This window comes from Gopherus flavomarginatus, chromosome 6 (genome assembly GCF_025201925.1).
Source record: "Gopherus flavomarginatus isolate rGopFla2 chromosome 6, rGopFla2.mat.asm, whole genome shotgun sequence".
NCBI lineage: Eukaryota > Metazoa > Chordata > Testudines > Testudinidae > Gopherus > Gopherus flavomarginatus.
Genome location: NC_066622.1, coordinates 46,608,582 through 46,632,755, shown reverse-complemented (window position 1 = coordinate 46,632,755; position 24,174 = coordinate 46,608,582). Strand labels below are relative to the sequence as shown.

Here is a 24,174-nt window from a genome sequence, read left to right as displayed (position 1 = left end):
GGCAGTGAGCTTGATACTGGATATTTCAGAATATAAAACATTTCTTTGACTAACTTTTGCCAACACATTTTTCCTACCTATATTAAAGGTACCTACAAAGGGGAAAAAACAGACTTGTGCTCTGAGCTGCTCCCCCCCCCCTTTTTTTTTTAAGGCCTAAAAGGTTTGTCCCCTTTTTTGAGGCTTTGCTTACCCTGCAAGGCTCTCTGGAGAACTCATGAAATGTAAGCGAAATCGTAAAAGACTGGAAGCTGAGGGGAGAGTGAGTTTTGGTTATTCTTTAAAACTGCTTTTAACACCTAGTTAACTATAGCACTCGAGGAATACTTAGGCCACCTTGGTTAAAGATTCAGTAACCATGTGACTTCAGCTAGGGCCTGAGAACTCATGGTATGCATCTCTGTCACTTCATACTCTCCAGCAGCACAACTGAGGGAGCCTGGACTTTCCTGTTTAAAGTTAAAGCAAGTGGGGGTGGGGTGGGGGGTGGAACTCTTGGCAAATATTTTCATGTCTTCATTCTGCCTCACAAAGCTAAAAAGGGCAAAAGTCTGGTTTTTAGAAATCCTCTGCAGGTCACCTTCAATGAGTGCTGTGCAGCTATTTCATTGTGAAGTGCTTTGTGGGAGGTGCTATAAATGCTGGTGTAAGTATAATGAATTATTAACTTTCCTCACTAATGAGGTCCCAGCAGTGCCCTGCCTGGAAAGGCAACTGTTCAATAAGAATGTAGCTTTTGGTGTCCAGTTTGCTACATAATGAACTAGTAACTTATGCAGAGCCCACACATCACGGTAGGATGTCATTTCTTGAAATAATGTGGTTTTGCAACACAGTTATCCCACACATCTGTCCTGTCCCAACAACATGAAGTTATGTCATTTATATGTTCCCAATAAGTTGTGCAAACAGCTTTTATATGAGTAACCTCCTGGTGGAAAATTCCAGCCCCACTTGTGCAAGGGAGTTCTGTCAACTTACATGAATTATACTGGGCAAAATTGCACCAGTCCCTTTGATCCACTAAAATCCTAGTGCGCACTCACCTTATGCCAGTTGACTTCCTGGCCTGAAATACAATTACAGGCTGTCTCTCTCGCTGCTAATGCTAAGGAGTTCATTGGTCTGTGGTCAGTTTGCTTGAGCAGGTGGTGGTGGTCTCTTGTAACTGACTGATGCAGAACAGGCTCCATTACTTAGCTGGCCTGACAGCTGCATTTTTTCCACATACACCAAACAAATAACCCATATGTCCCCTTTCCAGCTGACAGCTCAGATAACTCTGACTTGGAAGACGACATAATCTTGTCTTTGAATGAGTGAGGAGTGACCACCACGCAGGGTGTTGGCGTCAGGAGAAGTTCCCTTCCCAGAAGACAAGAGACCAACTCAGAAGCAATTTCTGAGCACCCCTTGGGACATCCAAGGAACTCCAGCCCATCAGTTGTGTTGGTTTGGGTCAGATCGAGGCGCTTGAATAAACAGACCAGGGGTTAGGCCTCTTTCTCTCTGCCTTTTTTTTTTTTAATTTTTAATTTTAGGCTGAGATGAGACTCTCCTCTCCATGGAAACGTCTGAAGCTATTTCAGAATATATTTTCTTTGTACAAAGTTCTTTCCTAAAGAACAAAAATAGTTTTATATAAAACCAAAAAAAGGAAAAAAAAAAAGAAAAAAGAAAAAAAGGCAGGTGTTATAGTAAAAAGGGTCTGAACTTTGTATCAGTCTAGTATCTTGTTACCATGGGTCAGGTTTGGGGGGAGAAAAATTGTTTAAAATTAGCAAAAGGGGCATTTTTACTGAGTACTAAATGAAATAAGAGGATCATGGTTTCTAAAATTGCCAAGAATTGAGAATTTTTTATTTAAACAGGTGTTGCCATCTGCTGCTAGCTTGTGTGTCACCTGCCTTTAGGGAAAAGCCCAAGGGGGTAACTGAACCTCCAGCCTGTTTTAAGCAGAGGTTCTTGCAGCAAGAGGGGGGAGGCTGACACCCAGTATTCATGGAGACGGGGGGCTCTGGGATTGCAGTTTGGGCCCTTTTTTCCCCTTGTGATTCAAGTTTTTTTAATCTTTTTTTCTCCCTTTCACACCCTCTGTGGAAACTGCAAATTGAAGGCCTTTCTTTAATGTAAAGTGTATTTATTAAAAAAAATAAAATACAAGTCCTGTCTCTACGTATGGCTGTGAGCTGGACCCATGTTTTCCCCCTCAGACCTGCCCAAATAGTATTTGACAGCACAGTATCTCCCAAGACTCCCCAACAAGCAGCCTTCTGTGGCTGAGTTGCAACACAAAGGACAAGGTAAATCGGATGGGAGGAAGGAGCAGCGCTGCAGTTACAAAGAACTGTTCAGTTCTGTGACAGAACTTGTCCTTCACTCACTTCTGGCTGCCCACCGGAGCTCTATGCCTTGGACATCCCTGACAGCTCTTCCAGATTCCTCTTTTTACAAGGTTAAATCAAAACAAATATTTACTGATTAACAGCATACGTGGTCTGCCTTGAAACAAAACTCTTACTGCTTTACTACTGTGATTTAACATATACCTGAACATTTATGTAGTGCCCATAACAGTGCAATAAATGGTTGTGTAGTGGGGTTAACATGAGAGAGGAAGAGATATTATTTATGCTGGCTGGATGACAGGTAAGTCAAATAAGGTGCTGCTGTTTGAGACCGCAAGGGCCCCACCTTAAAAATCACCTAGGTTAGGTGCCTAGGCTTTTGTTACACAGAGCAGAACTAAGTCGTTCACTTTCACATCAAATTCCAGGCCTGGTGCTCAAAAAACATGCCACGACTTGCCTGAAAACGTGTCTGTTCTGAAAACTTTTACACTGGTCAGTTGCTCTCTTGTCTATTCCTAGAATTCAGAATGCGAAGTTTTCACAGAAAGAATGATGTTGAGTAGAGGGCAGGGAAGCCCAGTGAGTTTCTTCCTCCTCCTTCTCCGTTCAAGCCTCAGGCAGAGAGTCAGGCCGGCACTACCCCAAGTAGAATGTTTTTAACCACAACGGGAGATGGAGGGAAGTACCACTGTGAGAGGGTTGGCAGACAGTAAACGCCAACAGTTGCTAATTCACTTTGTCTACCCTAGAGAAATTAACCATTAAAAAAGATCACTATACATGACTGTTTTAAACAGGTTATATGCATGATGTATGCCTACAGTGCCACTTCAGTGGGGGGGGCTTTCTGGTCTAACAGCACAAGTAGTACATAATGCATCAAGGGCTTTTTGAAATGTCCCACAGGGAGCAGTGCCAGGATATTTACCTGAGGGGCATTGCAATAAGTGGTTTATAGCATGGACATGGCTGAACAGTTTGTGCTCTGTGTTAGCTCTATCCTAACAACCCAATTCTCCACTAGAGCAAGACAGCCTATAAATCAGTTCAACCAGGCTCTCTTCCCAGGGTACTGTCCCCAAAAATGGCCACTGAACTGCTGTTAAAACTAGTACAAGTGTAGACAAGGCTGAACCATTTTTACCACCATGCTGGTGTTGTGCTTTTCAGCACATTTACTAAAATAGCACACACACAAAAATTCACTGCTGGAGCTATGTCTACACTACAATTCCCACTGCTAGTTTTAGACTAGATGGGAATTATTTTGGTGTCTCTTCCCCAGAGCAGAGACTGGCTTACATTTTCCTTCCTCCTCCCCAAAAATCTCATCTATCCACGAGGGTCAGGCAAGATTCACATTTATCAAGACCCATGCTTTTGTGGTTCCGTATGTATCTAAAAGACACTATAGGGCCAGTCTCCTACAGTCATTGAGATATTACGGTCACATGACATTACCACCTGTTGTGCCTCCCTAGGCTGGCCTTACCTAGTGCTGCCATTGTCTTGTTGCATCTTCACTGAGGCCCTGCCGTGAAGGATCTCATAGCTGGAAAAAAATCTCAGATCTAGCAGCATTCGTGCTATTACTTGCTTGTCAGTACATTCCCCATGCCGTATCTGCTGTGAAGTCTGGGGGGCAAGGACCTTGGCCTTATTTTTCTACATTTAGCATACATTCGATGCTAGACTGATAACAGGCACCTGTTTTTAATAGTACCTTTAGATGTCGGAATACTCTTGACACCAGGGGCACAACCCTATCCTGGGAATGATGAACTCCATTCATAAACACTCAGCCACATTGAACAGAAACCCACTCAGGAAGCAACAGTACAAGGCTAAAGCTCTAATAATCTGAAGTTCTAATGACTATTTACTTGGGCCTTGGCATTGCAGAGCTCAAGTAACATTTTTCTGGCTTTGGCCTCAGGGAATCATCTGTCTCTGGAACCTTCCAACTCAGATCATATAACAAGCAGTCATTGCCACTCAACCAAAGCAGCAGTAGCAGCTAGAATTCACAGCAATAGGCAGTAAAAGATTCAGTTCATAACTGCAGTTTCAATACTGAATGTCTTCAATACACAGGATGTTTGTGACAAAAGTTAGTGTTACTCTCTAACACTGACCATGTGGAATATTTAATAGCAGTTGGTTTAAAAAAAAAAAACAAATGTAACACTTCAAGGTGCTGATAGCTTACATAAGGAACCGTCAACACTACAGGACTTGGCCACAACATAGTTAAAAAAAACTGAAAGCCCTAGTCAATCCAGCTAGCCTCCAACTTTTAGACGTGTTGTTGTACTTGGGGTGAGTGGGGGGCATTACTATGGAAACATTATTAAACTCACCAAGTAGCTCTATTTTAATGTAACTGCTGTATTACATAAAAACAACAAATTATTTACATTATTGAAACAAGCAACAGACCATGCACCAACACTGCTGTCCCTAGTCTAAAACTGCAGGATAAATGGACTTTATTAGTGTGAATTAACCTCCCCCTTACATAGCTTCTGCTACCAGTCATACCAGCGTATTAGCTGACAGCACAGTTTTAAAAGGGTCTTTGCCAACTTTCTGCCACCGAGTTTCTGGCTCACACCCACATGTGCAAAGGAGATGGTTGGTTCCTCCAGCATTGTTGTGTTACAACAAAAAAAGTCTGGAAATTCAAAGAAACTGCTAAATTTAGGGTTTGTTGTTTTTTAAATCCTACAAACTCTTCTTGAAGACTGCTAAAGGCTAACAGCATTATAAAATAATGTAACTGTGTGGCTTTTAAATCAAGTTTGGAATGGTAAACTCCCATCATTAAGAAACTGAGAACTGAGAGGCAAATGTCCTAGCTTCTGTCAGACAACCACCTCACAGACTACCGGAAGGAGCCGGCCCTTCTTCAATTCCAATTTTCATTCCTTGTTTATGCTCTTACTGTGACAGGACGTCCCAAGATCTTCGGAAAATTAACTCTTAATACATTGTTTTTAAACAGCCAAAGATATTTTTTTCCTCCTTTAGAATCCTGCAAACAATTTAACTATGGCAGTTAACCTTGTTCAGGTAGTCAAGCTCTGCACTATACAAAAGAGCACCTGCAGTGCAATAAAAACTAAGCTTGTGCCCTTTATTTGTCTATGTATAACAGAGGCCCAAGACGGTTCTCTCCAAAGAGGAAAGGCAAGGGTTGTTTTTTTTATCCCCCTCCCCCCCCAAAAAATAAAAAAAATTATCAGGAATGTCAAGCCATGTCTACCAATATTTTGTTGAAGCTTCTTGGTCAGTCCTTGCGACCTTTTACAAGAAGCATTTTTCTCTCAAGTGTTAAATAGCTGTTAAAAAAAAGATTTAAAACAATGAATAAAAGTCACTTCTATTCTTGATCAGGATTCACTTCCTTGGAACTTCTCTACCTGGGACGCCTCTATCAAATATTGGAGAAGTAGCAGAAAAGTGTCAAGACTCAAATTCATAATATACAAAGCAAGCAGGCCAAGAACATGAATTGACATTTCAGTGTCTCTCATACATCATAAAGAAGTCTTCCCCCAATCTTCCAGGGCACCCGGAAAGAGGGAGGGGAACTATAGGTCAGAGAAACTGGAAAGGGAGGAGGCATCATCTTTTAGCTCTTGGGAACCAGCCCCTCGTAAGACCATAAAAACCAAGGTACTGCACAAGATTAAAAATCCATCAGTGAACAAGGCTTTACTGACAACTTTCCATACAGTTAAAAAATAAAAATACAGAACACAGTGGACAGTGTCACATATTAAAAAACGAATAAAATTGGATCTATTCAATTGGTATTAAAATTAATTAGAAACTAAAAATCTTACAGTTTTGTTTAAGGTTTACTGGGCTTCCACCAAAATTATCGGCCTTAAAAACAACTGGGTTGTGACACACACAAAGAAAACATGGAATCTGAAGAGACAGTGTGGGCTAGGCAGTGTCTTTGACTATAACTATCACCATATGTTCTTCTTCTAACTTTCCCAATGTCCTTAGTGCTGACTGGAGGTACTGCTGAGAGAATTCACAGGGAGGGAAAGCGTAAAGCATGCCTGTGCTGTCTCTGCACTTCGCCCCTCCCACAGGCAGGCTGATCACCCCAGCAGCCTGCTTCTGTTTCAAGTAGGAGACCAGATTCCTGAGAAGCCTTCGCTGCAAGCCAGGCTCCACAACAGGAAAAGTCCCCTCAGCCCCTACCCCTCCTTGGGTGGCTTGGGTAGCCAGTAGCACAGCATAACCATTAGGACTGCCTTGTTTGATACGGCGAGTTACTTCATCCAGCTTGGGCTGGTCAAGTCGAAGTCTTTGAGCAATCTTGAGCTGTGTTAACTTCCCACCAGATGAATGGTCTTTTAGGAGCCCATTGATGACACCTAGGTCTCCCTCCAGGATGTGCATAGAGGTGGGGAAGCAGCTATTTTTTAACACAAGAAGCCCGTTCCAAGCAAGTTGCAGTGTCTGAGCGAATTCTGATAAGTTCTTTACTTTTTTGGTCTCAGATTTTGGCTCCTCGTGAGTTTTTGATTCCGATTCACCAGTTCGATGATTGCGTTCGCTGTCCCTTCTTTTAGGCTGAGGAAGATCAGAAGTTTCACGATGGGGTTTCTCCTCAGATACATGCCGGTTGTTCTGAAGGGAGTTATTCTGGTCTCGTTCTGTTCCAGATTCTGTAGTGTTGTTCTCTTTCCGAACCCTGTCTGGGCTGCGATCTAAAGCTAACCCACTGGCCTTTGTCCTGCCTCTGTCCTCGTAAGGCGAATGAGCAGTCCTTCCACGGTCACTGGAAAGGCTCCGGCGTTTCCGCCTTTCTTCCCAAGGCTTGGGCACGCTGCGGTCACTGTCACTACCCCAACGTTCTCCGCTGCGGCTACGCACGGATCGGCCATAGCTCTCCAAGTTATTTCTGCGTTCAGCATTTTTGGTAGGGCTAGCCCAGTCTGCCTCTGCAAAGCTCCTGTCTCTGTCCGAGTACAGGAGATGTGGAGGAGTCCTATCTCTCACCCTTAAGTCTTGCTCTAGGCTTCTGTGCCTGCTATATCCATCAGGTAACAGCTCATAGTGCACAGGGAGTGGTGCAGGCTGGTACTGCTGGGGGTATCTTGTCTCTTCAGCTTTGGCAAAATCCACTCTAAGTCTCCTCTCTGGTCCGCCCAAGGGGAAGCCCCTCATCTGCGCACAGGCAGCCTGGGCAGCATCCAGGCTTTCATATTGAATATAGGCAAAGCTATCCCCCTTCACATAGTCAATAGTTCTGATGCTACCAAAGCGATCAAACTCCCTAGCAAGGGCAGCCAGGGATGTACTTGGTCCAAGGCCGCCTACCCAGAGTCGAGTAGTAGGGTTGGCTTTACCATAGCCAATTTTGATGGGGTTCCTGCCAACAACCCGGCCAGACATGGCGACCTTAGCCCGATGGGCCATGTCCAAGTTTTGGAACTTGAGAAATGCATACGCCCCACCTTGACCTCGAGCAGGGCGCTTAATCACCACCTCCTCAATGATGCCATACTTCTCAAAAGCACGTCTCAGCTCCACCTCTGAAACGTTATGATCTAAGTTCCCAATGAACAGGTTCCGGGTGGCTCTCTGGTCATCCTCTGGCATCAGGTCTTCCTCAGCCACTATGGGGTAGCCATAGGGGCGGCCACGCTCATCATACAGCCCATAGTAATCCAGTGCCCTCTCCCGCTCCCGGGAGAGCCCGAGTGCAGCAGCCTCCAAGGCAAAGGCTGCAGCCGCGGCATGAGCATGTCGGGGCCTTGGCTCCCTCAATAAAGGGCTGGCAACAGGTGAGAGTGACCTCTGCTTATACTGGTAGGTGCTGTGGATGGGTGGCAGGTAGCCCAGAGGCTCTGGGGAGGGCACAGGTGGGGGTGTGCGGCTCCTGCGACCCCCACGTAGATACACAGGCTCCACTTTGAGGGGACGATCGTACAGAAGCAGCTGCCGGGCCCGGGCGTGTCTGCGGGCATCACGGGCGTCCCCCGGGTGCCGGAAGTTGACATAGGCGACACGGCCCAGCTCAGGCGTGTGGGAGAGCTTCACACTGATGTCGCCAGCGCCCCCACTCGCAAAGCGCTGGAACTGGCGGAAGAGCCCATCCTCCAGCAGCTGGTCAGGCAGCGCTGCACTCAGCCCACTCACCAGCAACGTCTTGTACTCGCAGGAGCCGGGCGGCTCCACCACCAGCCCTGGCGAGCCCCCCAGAGGGGCCAGCAGCAGGGAGGGTGCTGCCCCCGGCGGGGGGCCCGCCAGCAGCAGTGATGGGGCCACCACGGCCCCCGGTAGGGCCTTGGCCTTGGGGGGCCCCAGCGCCCGGGAGGAGGAGGAGGTGGAGGGGGGGGCGGCCTGGCTGCTGCGAGCGCTGGAGGCCGAGCCGCTCCCCGCCGTGCGGTGGTTGGAGTCGCTGCCTCCGGCCCGCTCGTCACCGCGGTGGCTGCGGGAGCTGGAGGCGCCGCTGCCGCCGCCGGGCGGGAGCTTGTCCCGGCTACTGCGGGAGGCGCCCGAGCTCCGGTGCGGGCCCCGCCGGCTGCTGCTTTCCCGTTCTCGCTCCCGGGGCCGCTTGGCGGCGGCGGCTCGGCCTCCCCCCGCCCCGCCCGGGCTGGAGTCCCGCTCGCTGCCCCGCTTCATGGCTCCCGGACCAGCGGCTCAGGAGGCGCCTCCGGCGGCCGCCGCCATCTTGGACAAAAGGGAACGAAGGCGGCTCCGGAGTCCGGCCGCGGCGCCGCGCGGGCCACACGTCATCATTCCGCGCCCCGCCGCGTGCTTGCGTCAGGGGTAATGGCGAGCTGGCGCCGAGGCACCCGTCACATGACAAGGGGCACCTAGACGGCCGGAGTCACGTGACCAAAAAAAGGCCCAATGTGGAAGGACAATCACATCTTCTCCCCCGACAGGGGACCAACTTGGAGGGCGCCGGCTTCGGGGGAGGGGAAGAACGGGCGATGGCCCGGCCCCGCACAGCGCCCCCTGCCGCAGGAGCAGGGCGGCCCCTGCTACTTGAGATCAGCCAACAGTGCCAGCCCCTATGGGAGTGAGGCCAGGCCCGTCCTGAGTCGAGCAGCCTTGGGCCTTCCGTGGGACCATCCATCTCGGCATCGCCCCTGGCAGGAGGTGCTTCACCCCAGGCATCCTGCTCGTAGGGCCCCAGCCCCTCTCTGCGCCTGCCCCCCCCCCCCCACAGCACTGGACCAGGAACTCCCCCAATTCAACAAACAGGAGACAGGGCTAGGGTACAGCTGCATATACATTTACCTGACCAGGCTGCAGGCTCTGGTCTCACCCCTCCCTGCAGCCCTGGCTTGACACAGCACGAGAGGCACAGTCTGTTCCCTGACTGGAGGCTATGACTCACAGTGAAGCTTGTGCAGGGTCTTGTAACACACCAAACCTCTCACCCACCCTGTGACCAGCCTCCAGCAAAGAGTCTGATTGTAGCTATGCAGCAGCTGGGAAGTGTGTATGCCCACAGGGCTAGAGCAGCTCAAATTTGTGCACCAGAATAGCAGTGCTGCTCATTTTAGCAGACTAGGTTCAGCTAAACTCTGGCTGTACCTACTTGTGATTTCTACTGAACTCCTTTCAACCCAGATTTTGTAGAAAAAGAAGAGATTTCTTCTTACTTTAATAAAAAAATTCCATACAGAGTGTGATGTTCTAAACTAAACCAGAATCAAGAGAAATACAAACTAGAGACATGACATAACGGAGGTGTTGAATGAGCATTTCACAACTGCTCCAGCTCCAACTGACAGCCTTGGGAGCCCAGTTAAATAAGTTACAAAAAAAGCTTTATAAGAAACAAAACAGATTAATGTAGTTCGTACGAGGACTAGTATGACAGAGGCCACTACATTGGTCAGAGATCTGTCCGTGAACTGGCTGCCTTTGGTGCATATTTAGGCATCAGTTCATTGATTTTGCGAATGTAGTCTGATTTTTCTGCACAGCCCTTGCATGTTTCACCCCAGTCATCTAGGATCTTCTTCAGTTCTTTCACTCTCAGTTTCTTCAGATCCACAGTACTCAGGTCAATCTGCTTGTCTAAGGAGAGAGGGGGCGGGGGGGGACATCAGTTACTCTAAGTGAGCAATGACAAATTGATTAGAAGTTGTCAAAATTAACATCTTTCTTAAAAGGATTCAGAGTAGCAGCCACGTTAGGCTGTATCTGCAAAAAGAACAGGAGTACTTATGGTACCTTAGAGACTAACAAATTTATTTGAGCATAAGCTTGTGTGCTACAGCTCACTTCATCGGATGCATGCAGTGGAAAATACAATAGGAAGACAGACAGACAGACAGACGAAACGATAGGTGTTACCATACACACTATAAGGAGAGTGATCAGTTAAGGTGAGCTATTATCAGCAGGAGAAAGAAAACGGTTTGTAATGGTAATGAAAATAGCCCATTTCCAGCAATTGACAAGAAGATGTGAGAAACTGTAAGGGGGCGGGGGGGCGGAGAGGGGGAATAGCATCCCCATGCTTATTTTTCTCTCTCTCTCACACACACAGTTCCTCACATCTTCTTGTCAATTTATTTTTATTATTATTTTGTGATGAGGCAAGGCAAAAAGGAGAATCGCAATTGAAGACAAACAAGGCTGAATTTTATGCACAAGTACATGGCATCAGTAAAGAGACTGGCAGTGTCAGACTGATGCAGTTAGAGAAACAGGAAAAGAAAAAAAAAATTCTAAGTATAACAGAAGCCGGAAGCCTGACGAACAGGAAGTGGGACCACTAGATGATCAAGATGCTAAAGGAGTACTCAAGAAAGTACAAGGCTATTGCAGAGAAGCTAAATGAATTGTTTGCAGTGGTCCTTTGCTACAAGGGATGAGTGACATTCCCACACCTGACCCATTCTTTGTAGGTGATAGATCTGAGGAATTGTCCCAGACTGAGATATCAATAGAGGAGCTCTGGGGATAAATTAAAGAGTAATAAGTCACGACGATAAATGGTAGCCACCAAAGAGTTCTGAAGGAACTCAAATATGAAAACTGCTGAACTACGGTATGTATATCATTTAGGTCAGCCTCTGTACCAGATAACTGGAGTGGAGCTAATGTAATCTCTATTCTTTAAAAAAAGGCTCTAAAAGGCAATTCTGATAACTATAGGCCAGGAAGCCTAACTTCAGTAACAGGCAAATTGTTTGAAACTATCGGAAAAAAAGAAAATTATCAGACATCAAGATAAAAATGGTATGTTGCTCAACACTCCTTTTATAAAGGGAAATCGTGCCTCACCAATGTATTAGAATTATTAAGAGTGTCAACAAGCATGTGGACAAGGGTAATCCAGTTGATATAGTGTCCCTGGCCTTTCAGAAAGCTTTTGATAAGGTCCCTCACCAAAGGCCCTTAAGCAAATTAAGCAGTCATAGGATACGAAGGAAGGGCCTTTCATGGATCAGGATCTAGTTAAAAAGACAGGAAATTAAGGATAGGAATACATGGTCAGTTTTCATAATGGAGAGGGGTAAATAGTAGGGTCCCTCATGGATATGTGCTGTTCAGCATATTCAAAAGTGATCTGAAATAAGGTGTAAACAGTGAGGTAGCAAAACTTGTAGATGATACAAAATTACACAAAAAATAGTTAGGTCCAAAGCTGACTGCAAAGAGCTACTAAACGGAATGACTAGGCAACAAAATGGCAAATGAAAATCAGGGTTGATAAATGCAAAGTAATGCACATTGGAAAACAATCTTAACTATTCATACAAAATGATGGAGTCTAAATTAGCGGTTAACAGAAAGAGCTCTTAGAATCATCGTGAATAGCTCCCTCAAAACATCCTCTAAATACACAGTGGTAGTCAATAAAGGTAACAGTGTTAAGAATCATTAGAAAGGGATAGATACTAAGACAGAAAATATCATCATGCCACTATGTAAATCCATGGGTATGTCCATACCTTGAATATTGCACACAGTTCTGTTGCCTCATCTCTAAAAAGATATATTAGAATGGAAGAGGAGAGCAACAAAAATGATTACGGGTATGGAACAACTTCCGTATCAGGAGAGATTAAAAAGACTGGGACTGTTTTGCTTAGAAAAAGAGATGAATACCGGGGAATGATAGAGGTCTATAAAATCATGAATGGTGTGAAGAAAGTGAACGAAGAAGTATCATTCACCTCTTTCACACAACACAAGAATTAGGGGTCACGCAGCAGGTTTAAAAACAAACATAAGGAAGTACTTGTCTACACAATGCAGAGTCAACTGGTGGAACTCTTTGCCATGGGATGTTGTGAATGCCAAAAGTATAACGGGCTTAAAGAAAGTTAATCAGGTAAACTCATGGAAGACAGGTCCATCAATGGCTATTAGACAAGAAGGCTGGGGATGCAACCCCAGGATCCAAGTGTCCCTAACCATCCAACTGTCAGAAGCAGGGACATGATGACAGCAGATAGATCACTCAAAACTACCTGTGCTGTTCATTCCCTCTGAAATATCTGGCACTGGCCACTGTCAGAGACAGGATACTGGGCTAGATGGGCTATTGGTCTGATCCAATATGGCCATTCTTATATTCAGCTGCTGAAGACTGGACCTAGTGAAGGGGAGAGAGTTGGGGACACCAGAAAGGTGGTGGTGGTTACAAGAGTTCAAGCGAGACAGAAACGAGGCAAGAATTAGGGTTTTTGGCAGTAAGCACAGAAAGGAAAGGGCAGATTTTTGATTTTATCTATTAGAGAGAAACATAAGGCTTAGTGAAAGCCTGGATGTGAGGATTCAAGGGTAACCCCAGAGCTGCAAACTCTAACAAGAGAGGACAGTGGAATTCTCCATCTCAAGAGGTGAAAGGAGAGGTTTCAAGACGAAAGATAAGAGAAACATGACAAATGGATCTTCTTAGTAAACAACTATCCATGAGGAGACAAAACAAAAGAAAGATGTGGCCTGCACAGAATAAGAGGTGGATTTGAGAATCATCAAAATAGAGGTGATGAGAGAATGATAGGAATACTCACAGAGAGCAAGTACAGAAAAATGGAGTCCAAGGACAGACGCCTAGCAACTAAGAAATATTTCTGAAGGAGTGGCCAGCAAGGTAGAGATCACTTGGAGAGAATAATAATGGAGGGCTGCGATACTGACCATTAATTAGGCTTGGCAAGGAAGACCTCATTAATGGACTGTCATGAGCAGTTTCAGTGGAGCAGAACTGGAAGCCAGACTTTTAGGGAATCAAGGTGGGACCATTTAAAAATTAAATAGTCTCTTGTAAATGTCTTTGATAGGGTTTGGTAACAAGAAGCCCAATTGTATGAGGAGAGTTAAGCATCCAAGAAAGAGATTCTCAGAAGCCAACAACCTGATCAGGACTTAAGCAAAGTTAGGCAGCAGCTGAGCAGTGGTTTTGTGAACGTCAGTGGTGCTTAAATGTTGGACCTAGGCATCTAGAGAGGCAGTTAGGCACCCTTTGAGAGTCTAGCTGCAAGGGTCTGGGCTAAACTTGGGCATAAGCAATGCTGCACGCTAGACAAACCCATGTCTGTGCAGGAACCTTCTGAGTCGGATTAGTGCCAGACACAGCAACTTTCACTGAATCACCCTATTAGGAGCCTCCAGGAACATTTACTACACATACTTGTGCTACTGCCTAACAATTCAAGCATCTCTAACGGGGTCAGCTCAAGTTATCTGTCATAATACTTACTCTGCTGATCTTGCTGAAGAATTTAAGAGTAAGTGGCTTCACCTCATCAACTTTCAAAAGAAGCCCACTTTAGGCTGTTTTAGATTAGCAGCAGATCCATACAAGGGATCAGGTGCAAGTGTGTTACCATCAGAACAAAGATCCATACTGCAGAAAAATCCAGTCATTTAACCCCATAGCTAATGTCTCCCCAAACTCACCGTATTTTAGCTCACAGATCTGGCTGTCTTTCTTCTTCAGTTTCTCACAGACCTTTTCCACAGGGATGTGGTGACTCAGAGGTTTTGATACCTCATTAACCATTTTAGTGGCTGCATCACTGGTGGCTCCAATGTAATAGCACTAGAGGGGTAGAAAGGAAAAGTATGAGGTGTCTAGTGATACTGAGGGAAAAGAATCCTTTCAGAAGAATTCAGATGATTTTCTTGGTTGCTTCCTCCCTCCTCTGTGCCAAAGACCCTGAGCTTTCTGCCATACAAATCTCAGTGTCTTGCCATGATTTCATCTCAGAATTTGTTTCATCCAGAGGAGAGGACCAGCTGCTTTGGTTCGGATTTCTAGAGCAAGCAAAGTGAAGGGGGAACAGGAACCACAGCCTCACTTTCACTCTACCTCTTGGAAGCACCTCAGCTCCAGTGGAAGATTTATTTTCACTCATAAGGAACAGAGATAACATGCTACCAAGAAATGGCTTATTTGGCCTTTTGTTATGCCCATTTTTGACAGACTAGGATGCCTGGTTTTGCAGTTTCACATTTACTGGTACAGAATATTTCTCCATGAGTCCTATTAGAGCTATGAAAAAAGCTGATTTCTCATTATGTTGATGTAGGTTGTCTTAGTACCCCCCGAGTGACGTTTTATCTGAGCTGGCCTGAAGGCAGTTTTTTCTCAGTTCAAGGACAACTTGTCTGAAGTACAATATGTCCCTGAGAATGTCTGACAAAGTCACTCCTAGTTCTCTTCAAAGATAGGGGAAAGCCTTTCTACTCAGGTCACTTCATTGTGAAAGCATTTTGGACTGCTTTCAATTAGCACTTCCTTTGGGTTAATTTCCTTAGCCATTTTTCAGTTCAAGGGCTGATAAACATTATTACTTAAACATAGTTTGTATAGCAATCTAGATGCATCATCTAATGCTCAAGGGGTTCAGCAGAAAGTAAAATTTCATAAGAAAAACTCTCTCACGGCAGTTCAATTACAGGCAGAAATGAGGTCAAGCAATAGGAAAACTGGTACCAATTTATTTATTTTTATGGTGGAGAGGGACTGCACTCCTCCTCTAATCTTCTCTATATAGGCCTATACTGTATACACAACCATTCAGTGAGAGATTTTCCCAGTTTCTACCTACCTCCCAGGTGTTCTATGAATTATTCTGCAAAAGAGATGGTGATGGATCATTGTTACTCACCAGTCGGTTCTCTTTGCCTTTTGCTTCTTTGCAGGATTTCAAGAGTTCTTTTTCAACACTAGCTGGTGTGAACTCAATATCCTTGTCCTTTAGACTCTGATAGAACCTTCCCAGGAATGTAACACACACTAAAGGGGGGAAAAATGGAGAGATTCATAACATTTGCACTAACCTGGAAGTAGCACTTGGGGAGAACTGCTATACGAAAACAAGAGAATGAAGGGGTTTGTGAATGAGGTTAGGACACTGCATTAGTGACCAAGAACCTATCCTCTTGTAGGTGCACACATGACAATTACACCACAGTAAATCTTTCAGAGCATGAATGAGGACAGGTGACTCACATATAACTCACACATTTATACACCTCACCCACCTTGTCTTGCTAATACTTAGAAACAGATCCCTGAGGAGAGATCCCATCAATGGCATTCATATACCATACTGGAAGAGCAGCACAGATTCAGCTGAGGCAGTGGTTCTCAACCTATTTACCATTGAGGGCCACATCCAATACTATCTCTATGGCCCTGCAAATGTCACATGGACCACAGCTCTGTGTTGACTGGCCACAGGTTGAGAACCTCTGAGCTGTGGAAATACAATGCTAGCAGCAAACAATAGAGGGAGCACTAAGTGGTGGGTGGGAAGAGCCAATTTAATGCCTAGGCTCTCTTATCCTTCCCTCCCAAAACAATAACTCAATGTCAATCCAAGGACTTTAAATATGCAACACTATTCTGAAAATGACAGACTCTAAATATGGCACTGTGGATTCCATGTTTATTGTCTCTCAGTGTGTACAGATCAAGTCCACTCAGTTTACAAAAGGAAAAAAATGCTTTGAGTGTGTCAGCTTTGGAAACTCAACCTTGATCTCAACATCACTAGTATGAAAAATTCTGTGGGCCAAATGAGACCCTCAGCATCCCTCTTGCAATTCTGTTACCTTCAATGATGAGATAAGGTGCCCAACACTGACCCCATTTTTAGGCAGAAAAAATGGCACAGGTAACGGGCTTCCATATGTTTTACTGATACCAGGAGAAGGGATCAACCAATCTCTATGGCCTTCAGCTACTTTTACACTCAATTCCAAAGTCAAGGGAGGGCATAAGTAGTTGGAAAATACAGGATCACCTATTTGAGCCCCACACAACCAAGAAGAGGTCTGCACTCCAAATATGTAACACTGGCAGAAAGCATAACCTGAACTAGATAGGCAGCTGAACTTTTTCTACATGCATGGCAATTTTTTTGGCCATTTCACATTAATTCTCCCACACAGTGCTGTCTGCTGGTCTTGTGCTGCGATCTGGTATTTGGATTCCAGGTTCTGCAGGTAATGATACTGGTGACTGAGTTATTCTTGAACCTGAGTTCCAACATGGTGTTACAGGGCACTGGGCTGCTGCAGATGCCATCTTTCAGATGAGGTGAAAAGATTAATCCCTAATTAAAGAGACTATGGCATTTTTTGCAACAGTAGTGGTGCAAAATGCCAGAACTGCAGGGAAATTCCAAACTGGATAACTACATATTTAAAGTTCCATCTGCAGAATCTGTTCACTTCTTCACTTAAGAATTGCTGTGTAACTCTTCTGTGCTGTTAAGTGGTTTAAACCTAAGAGGCTGATGCATTTCAGTGGTGCACCAACATCCCAGTGTATAGTTTGTATTATTAACTGAACACTAGCATCCTTTAGCATAAAAGGTATAATATATATTACCTGAACTGGAGTATAATGGTGACCAGTCTTGCATGCTTTCTATTATGTTAGTCACCATGGTAACATTTATGCCATGTAAGGAGATAAAGTTTTTTTAAAATTACATTTCACTTATCAGGTCAGACTTGCAATTTACAAATACATTTGAACATAGTCAAGATTCATTTTCTCCTTTACTAACCTGCCAACATTCAGGTTCAGAATTCACTTCCTTACCTATGGAAGTTCTTCCTATCACAAAACCTCTAATCAGAACATTCCTCACCCTCCCTACTTTGCTTTATTTGGAGATTATCAGCTATTACAGAAAAAACACACCCTAAACCCAGGATAGAACAGAGAAGTGAAGAACCAAGTATTAAATGGATCTTTAATGAAGGTGAACTGTGAACTAAGAGCATTTAAAAAAAAAAAAAACGAGGGCAGCAAAGTACTAAATATTAGTATTAGGGGCAGATTTTTAAAGGTATTTAGACACCTGAAGAGGGTCATCAAATACCTTCAAAAATTTGGACCCTGGTCTCAAAATTGCTCTTCTCAACTGGGTGCACATAAGAGAGAGTTGTAATCCTGGCTGACGTCACTGTGAGGCCCTCCACAGATCTTTCCAAAATCAGGTCTCCCTCTTCCTGATATAAACAAGCAAAAGTTTTGATTAGGTGTTTTAAAACAGGCTGCCAGAGACAACAGAAAGCTGCTATGAAGGACAAAGCTCAGGCAGGATACACTCCAGACTTATCAACCAGTGACAAGAGGCAGCTTCCCTTTGCCTTCCTGGGCTGCTCTTCACTAGGGCCTTTTCCCTCTGAGACTTCCAGGGAGCCCCCCGGGCAGCCCCCCCGGCCCAGGAGACCCCAGGCAGTTCCAGGACCCCTCCCCCCACCAGGAGCCCCACTCCTCGCAGCCCGCGCAGCGGCCGCCAGTCCGCCCACCGGGCGAGCGAGTCTCGGGGGAAGCAGCCCCACTCGGCAGAGCCGGTGCCCCCTGCGCAGCCCCCCGGACAAGGACACCCGCCGGCACCTCGCTCACCCTCGCACTCCCCCTCCCGCAGGGCCCGGCTGCCGCCCGGGAGCAGAATCAGGACCAGCGCCGCCCAGAGCCCGTTCGCCACCCGCATCCTGCCGCTGCGCACCCGGCTTCCTTGGTAGCACACGCCGCTCTGCGAGACCCCTTCGCACCCGGTGCCTTGACAACGTGCACCGCCCATCCCCCACCCCATTGGGTGCTCCTGAGGCTTCCCTCACACGTCGAGCTCCCATTCGCCCACTCATCCACAGGCCTCCACGCTCCCTTTCCCTATTGGTCGGGTCGCGGCCGAGACGGGAGAGTTGGCGGCTGCTGATTGGACGAGGTGAGCGAAACGGCTATAGCCGCCGGTCTCCAGGAGACGGAACACCCCCCCTCCCCCGAAACGCCATCTTTGTGCGGAGCATGATCACGCAATGGAATTCCGTGCAGCCGCCATCTTTGTGCGGGGCAAGTCCCCCAAGCCAAGAGCCGGAAGCCTGGAGCCGGCAGAGAGCAGGGGCTGGCGCTTTGCTCTGGGTCTCGGGCAGGTCCCCGCTCCCAGGGGCCGGGACCCCCGTAGTTGGCAGGAACGTCCTGAAGGCAAGACGGGCTGAGCCTAGCAGGTGCCTGGGCAGCACCCTGCGGCGGGGGAGGTGGGTGCTGGAGCCAAAGGGCGTTTGGTGGCTGCCTGACCTGGCACCAAGCACGATAACCCAGGCTGACTGCGTGACAACTCGGCAAGTGCTGTGGACCAGGCTGGCTCCCTGGTCCCAGCTGCCCTGGATTCATGGGCGCACACATGCCATGCTTCCAATTCCCTTTAACAAGCAAAGCTTTTGCCTGAGGTTGGCTCTTGCAGTAATTGGGGGTGGAAGGGATAGGATGATCGGATAGCCCAATTTTATAGGGACAATCCCAAGTTTGGGGTCTTTTTCTTATATAGACTCCTATTACCCCCCACCCCCATCCTGATTTTTCACACTTGGTGTCTGGTCACCCTAGAAAGGGACCAAGGGGACCCCAAAGACTTGGTACACAGACTGGATCTCAGTGGGTCTACAGAGCATTACGGCCTATGATCATGACTTTTAGAAGAAAGCTGTTAAAGTCACAGAACCTGATTAGGGAAGCAGCCAGGAAAAAAAAAAGGAGTTTGTGCTGCTCTTTAGAAAGCCTAGGCCAGGCCTGCACAACTCAAGAAGCGGCAACGGCCATATTACTCCAAAGAAAACAGCTGAGGGCCCACTCCCCCGGCCGGGCCAACCCCCCCCCCAGCACCATCAAGCCCCCCTGAAACAACACACACACACCCCAGCACCACCTGCCTCGCGGAAACAAACCCTCCATCCCTAGCACTGCCCCACTGAAACAGCGGTATTGAACCTTGGTAATATGTTATAGCGGGCCCCTAAGGTAGTATAATTAAGGTAACGGCAACGGCCATATTACTCCAAAGAAAACAGCTGAGGGCCCACTCCCCCGGCCGGGCCAACCCCCCCCCCCAGCACCATCAAGCCCCCCTGAAACACAACACACACACACCCCAGCACCACCTGCCTCGCGGAAACAAACCCTCCATCCCTAGCACTGCCCCACTGAAACAGCGGTATTGAACCTTGGTAATATGTTATAGCGGGCCCCTAAGGTAGTATAATTAAGGTAAAAGAAAAATGTCTTTTTGCTAGTAGTAAGATCTTCCCCCCACTTTGTAATCAATTGCCCTGTTGAATGAATGAGGTGTGAATGAGGAAGGTGTGGAAGGCAGGCACCTCCAGACAGCTGCAATCCTTGGAGATCAGTAGGACAGGTCAGCCACTGACTCCTCGCTCGCCTCCTCAGCCCCCCACCCCCCTGGCTCACCTCAGCCCCCCTCCCCTACCTCCAGCTCACCTATCCTCTCACCACTGCCTGCCCTCTCACCTCCTCAGCCCCCCTCTCCTCCCCCAGCTTGCCTCCTCACCCCATGTCACTGCCCACCCACCTCTTCAGCCCCTTTCCCTCACCTGCTGCTTGCCTATTCACCCCTCCTATCGACAGGCCGCACAGTGAGCCTACCTACTCATCCCCCGCAGGCCACACCGTGAGCCCCCGCATGTTGTGCAGGCCTGGCCTAGGCACTAGATATGCACAGTGAACAAGGATTAGAGAGCAGGGCTTCTAACCCCACATGCTTAAAAATTGTCAGGCACTCAAAATCATAAGATTGGCTTAAAAATGAGACTTTTTAAAAATAGTAATAACTGTTGTGTATTTTTAGTTCCTATCTGGTTTTTGAGCCATTGGGATGCACATAGGTCACCATTTCAGACTTTCCTTTGCTGCCATAAAGTGGAACTTACTTAAAAAAAGAAAGCTGAGATTTCCATATAATTCTATGAACCCAGGAGTTAAGGCTTCAAGAAAAACACCAAATATTGAGAGAATTGAGATTAAAATTGCAGGAATTGGCAAACACTCCCTACTGGATTTTGGAGTTGGATGAGAAGATTCAGAAAAAATATTTTCTCAAAGGAAAAAAATGTTGCTTAATAGCCTGTAAACCAGTGACCACTAGTTAAGGCTGCAAAATGATTTCCATTCTAATTTCATTTTGGCCATTTAAAACTTTTGTTTGCAGCGTTATTGTAGCTATGTTGGTCCCAGGATATTATAGAAACACGAACAGGGTGAGGTAATATCTTTTAGTGGACCCACTTCCCTTGGTACAAGCTTTCAAGCATACTCAAACTTTTTAAAACTGGTTACTGACTCTAAGCTTTCAGGCTTACACTGAGCTTTACACAGAGCTGAAATATGAAAGTGTCAAAACTTTTGGTATTTTCATATTTCAGACTGAGGCAGAGAAAGAAGAGCCAAGAAGTTTCTGAGCACAAGCAGCACAGAAAAAGAATATATGGTTCCTGTGAAACAGTTCTAATTCTAAGATGCATGGATAAAAATTTGATGAAGGAGCAGAACACATCCTTATTCCAGAGTAAATTGGGTTTGAACAGTTTATGGACAATTGAAAATCAGATTCTAAGCATACTGGCATTCCAAGCATTCCATGCTTTTGCTCTGTTCATTATGAGTGAACTGAAGTTAGGAATGCTGTGTGCATGCATAGACAGCTAAGCTAGCTTTATCTTGAACTGGACTGTCACCTTGTAAATATAAGGCCTTTGTCTGCAGCTATATTTTAAGGCCTAAAGCCTAAGACCTTCTGTGATAAATGAAAGGGAGTGGGGGTTGCTCCCTTTTATGGACACCCAGACAGCCAATAGCTATAAAATCCCTCTTAGTAGCTGTTCTCTAATTGCTCTACCTGTAAAGGGTTAAAAAGTCTCACTGCTATGCATAGGTAAAAGGAAGTGAGGGGGCACGTGGCCAAAAGAGCCAATGGGAAGTCTAGAACTTTTTAAAATTGAAACAAAGACTCCCCTTTGGTCTGTCCTTCTCCCAGGGAGAGGAGGACAGGACCGAGCTATGCTGTAAGACAGGGGTGGGCAAACTGCGGCCTGCGGGCCGGATCTGGCACATCAGGGCTTTGGATCCGGCCTGCGGGATTGCCATCCTCGTGGCGCCGTGGGCCCCGCGCCACTCCCTGAGGGAGGGGAGGAGCAGAGGGCTCCGTGCACTGCCTTCACTTGTGGGTTCCAAACCCAGCTCCCATTGGCCAGGAACAGGGAACGGCAGCCAATGGGAGCTTCAGGGAAGGTACCCACAGGTGAGGGCAACGAGTGGAGTCCTCTGCACCCACCCCAAGGGCCGATGGGATGTAGTGCCGGCCACTTCCGGGAGCGGTGTGGTGCGGGGCCAGGGCAGGCAGGGAGCCCGCTGCACACCACTGCCATCCCGGAGCCCACACCCTGAAGCCCTCTTGCACCCCGCACCCCAATCCCCTGCCCGGAGCCCCCTGCTGCACCCTGCACCCCCAGCCCCCTGCCCTGAGCTCCCTCCCACATTCTGCACCCCAACCCCCTGCTCTGAGCCCCCTCCCGCACCCCAACCCCCTTCCCTGAGCCCCCTCCTGCACTCTGCACCCCTCCTTGCACCCCAACCCTCTGCTCTGAGCCCCTTCCCACATCCCTCCCTGCCACCCAACCCCCTGCCCTGAGCTCCCTCCTGCACTCTGCACCCCTCCCTGCACCCCAGCCCCCCATCCTGAGCCCCTTCCTGCACACCGTAACCCCTTTCCACCGTCTGCAATCTCTTCTGCACCCCAATCCCTTGCCCCAGCTCTAAATTCTTGGCCCTGCATGCAATTTCCACATCCAGATGTGGCCAAAAAGTTTGTCCACCACTGGTGTAAGAGCTTGGTCCAGGTATGAACAAATCGTCAGTATCATACCTAGAAACTACTCATTTAAAACCCCAGATATGTAATCAGGAAATGTCTAGGAAGACGCAATAAGCTTTATTCCTTTTATTTCATTATGGCTTGTGGATTCCTCTGTGCTAACCCCAGGGGCTTCTGTTTTGCTTGTAACCTTTAATCTGGACCTCAAGAAAGCTATTCTTGATGTTTAATCCTTGTAGTTTTTTTTAAATCTAGCAATAGCCTGAGTTCCCACATGTATTTTCTTTCTTTTTTTAATTAATAAAATTTACCTTTTTTAAGAACAGAATTGGATTTTTGTGTCTTAAGAGGTTTGTGCATGCGTTGTTTAATTAGCTGGTGGCAACAGCTGATTTCCTTTTTCTTTTTTTTTCTCAGCTCTTCCCCGGAAGGGGTGTGTGTGAAAGGACTTGAGGGTACCCCACAGGAAGGAATTCCCAAGTGCACCTTCCTGGGTTCTCAAAGGGTTCTGCACTTGGGTGGTGGCAGCATCTACCACTCCAAGGTCAGAGAAAAGCTGTAATCTTGGGAGGTTAATACAAGCCTGGAGTGTCCAGAGTGGGGAATTAGCCTTGACACCTTCATCTGCAGACAGATTAAAAGAGCAACCGAGCAGCAGCCATTAGCTGAGAAGCAGAAGTCACATCTTCACATTCCATCTAAATTACATTAAAACAATGTAACATCAGGCTGTTAAGAAGGAGATCCTGTCCTAATAGCATCCACTATCACCAGATTAAAAAAACAGATCTTAAGATGGTTAAGGAAAACTTAGTTTGATAGCATCCTGTCTGGCAAGAAATCATTTATCAATAGCTGTGGATGCAAAATCCTCATTTCTTTATTGTTTTGTTATTATAGTCCTCACTTCCCTAATTGTTTATCTGTATAGTCTCTGTCCGGTTCTTTAATTGTTTCTGTCTGTTACATAATTAATGTTGTTAGGTGTAAATTAATGAAGGTGGTAGGATAGGATTGGTTAGAGAATTTTGCTACACTGTGTTAGGCTTGGTTAGTAAAATTTTAGTATAATGATTGGTTAAGGTATAGCTAAAAAAGGACTAAAATTTCATTCTATAAACTGGGGTCCAAAAGGAAATTCTTTGGGAACTAACTCCAGGACATAGCCCCAAAGATCAGAGCTGCCAGACCTCAACACTCTGCCAATGACACCCTGCAGAAACTGGAATCCCCCAGATGGACCTGATCCTGCCTGGTTGTCACAAGTTCACCTGTCTTATTGGGAGTGGTGAGCACTGTATGTGTGGCATGTGCAGTCTGTTTTTGGTAATTAATAAATAGAAGGTATGTAGTATATTACTGTATAAGGCTCTGTCACTCGTAAAAGGTCCTGCATACCTGCAGAAGTAATATACACCTGGAGCCCTATGTATTGGGAAAGGGTGTGGGTACTTAAATTGACCAGGTTAGTTACACCCGAGTCCTACCAATTGGGTACGGGTGGCATGGCGCCCTATGAATTGGGTAAGAGTAGATGCTTTTCGCCTGGAGTCCTACGAATTGGGAAAAGGTAGGGGTTCCTAAATTAACCGGGTTACACCTGGAGCCCTACTGACTGGGAAAAAGTGGGGTGCCCTAATGTGTGCAGGTAACCTCGGGCAAGCACTGAAGAACTCCAGGCA

The 24,174-nt window shown here is 46.6% G+C and overlaps 3 protein-coding genes and 1 long non-coding RNA gene across 6 annotated transcripts in view; 2 read left to right on the top strand and 2 right to left on the bottom strand.

The window, feature by feature from the left end:
• The window catches only part of DCAF1 (DDB1 and CUL4 associated factor 1), a 108,458-nt gene extending 106,283 nt beyond the window's left edge, over positions 1–2,175 (top strand). For both annotated transcript variants that reach the window (XM_050957706.1, XM_050957705.1), the window contains one exon: positions 1,265–2,175. In XM_050957706.1, the coding sequence (XP_050813663.1) occupies positions 1,265–1,323 (59 nt within the window). In that variant the 3' untranslated portion in view covers positions 1,324–2,175. The remainder of the gene's footprint in view (positions 1–1,264) is intronic.
• Positions 2,176–6,042: 3,867 nt separating this feature from the next.
• RBM15B (RNA binding motif protein 15B) lies at positions 6,043–9,082 on the bottom strand. Its single transcript, XM_050957751.1, has one exon. It carries the CDS (start codon positions 9,003–9,005, stop codon positions 6,306–6,308), a length of 2,700 nt encoding a protein of 899 aa, XP_050813708.1. The 5' UTR covers positions 9,006–9,082; the 3' UTR covers positions 6,043–6,305.
• A 900-nt stretch (positions 9,083–9,982) lies between these two features.
• Positions 9,983–18,396, bottom strand: MANF (mesencephalic astrocyte derived neurotrophic factor). Of its 2 annotated transcripts, none has more exons than XM_050957925.1 (4): positions 18,235–18,396; positions 15,476–15,603; positions 14,262–14,403; positions 9,983–10,418 (listed from the first exon to the last, which is right to left on the bottom strand). In XM_050957925.1, exons 1-4 carry the CDS (start codon positions 18,320–18,322, stop codon positions 10,234–10,236), a joined length of 543 nt encoding a protein of 180 aa, XP_050813882.1. In that variant the 5' UTR covers positions 18,323–18,396; the 3' UTR covers positions 9,983–10,233. The 2 variants fall into 2 exon arrangements, with proteins under 2 accessions (XP_050813882.1, XP_050813883.1); XM_050957926.1 differs by having other exon boundaries at positions 18,338–18,393.
• A 244-nt stretch (positions 18,397–18,640) lies between these two features.
• Positions 18,641–23,848, top strand: LOC127053365 (uncharacterized). The gene is made up of 2 exons (XR_007775004.1): positions 18,641–18,866; positions 22,910–23,848. It is a non-coding gene; the product is annotated as an uncharacterized LOC127053365 (long non-coding RNA).
• The last annotated feature ends 326 nt before the right edge of the window (positions 23,849–24,174 follow it).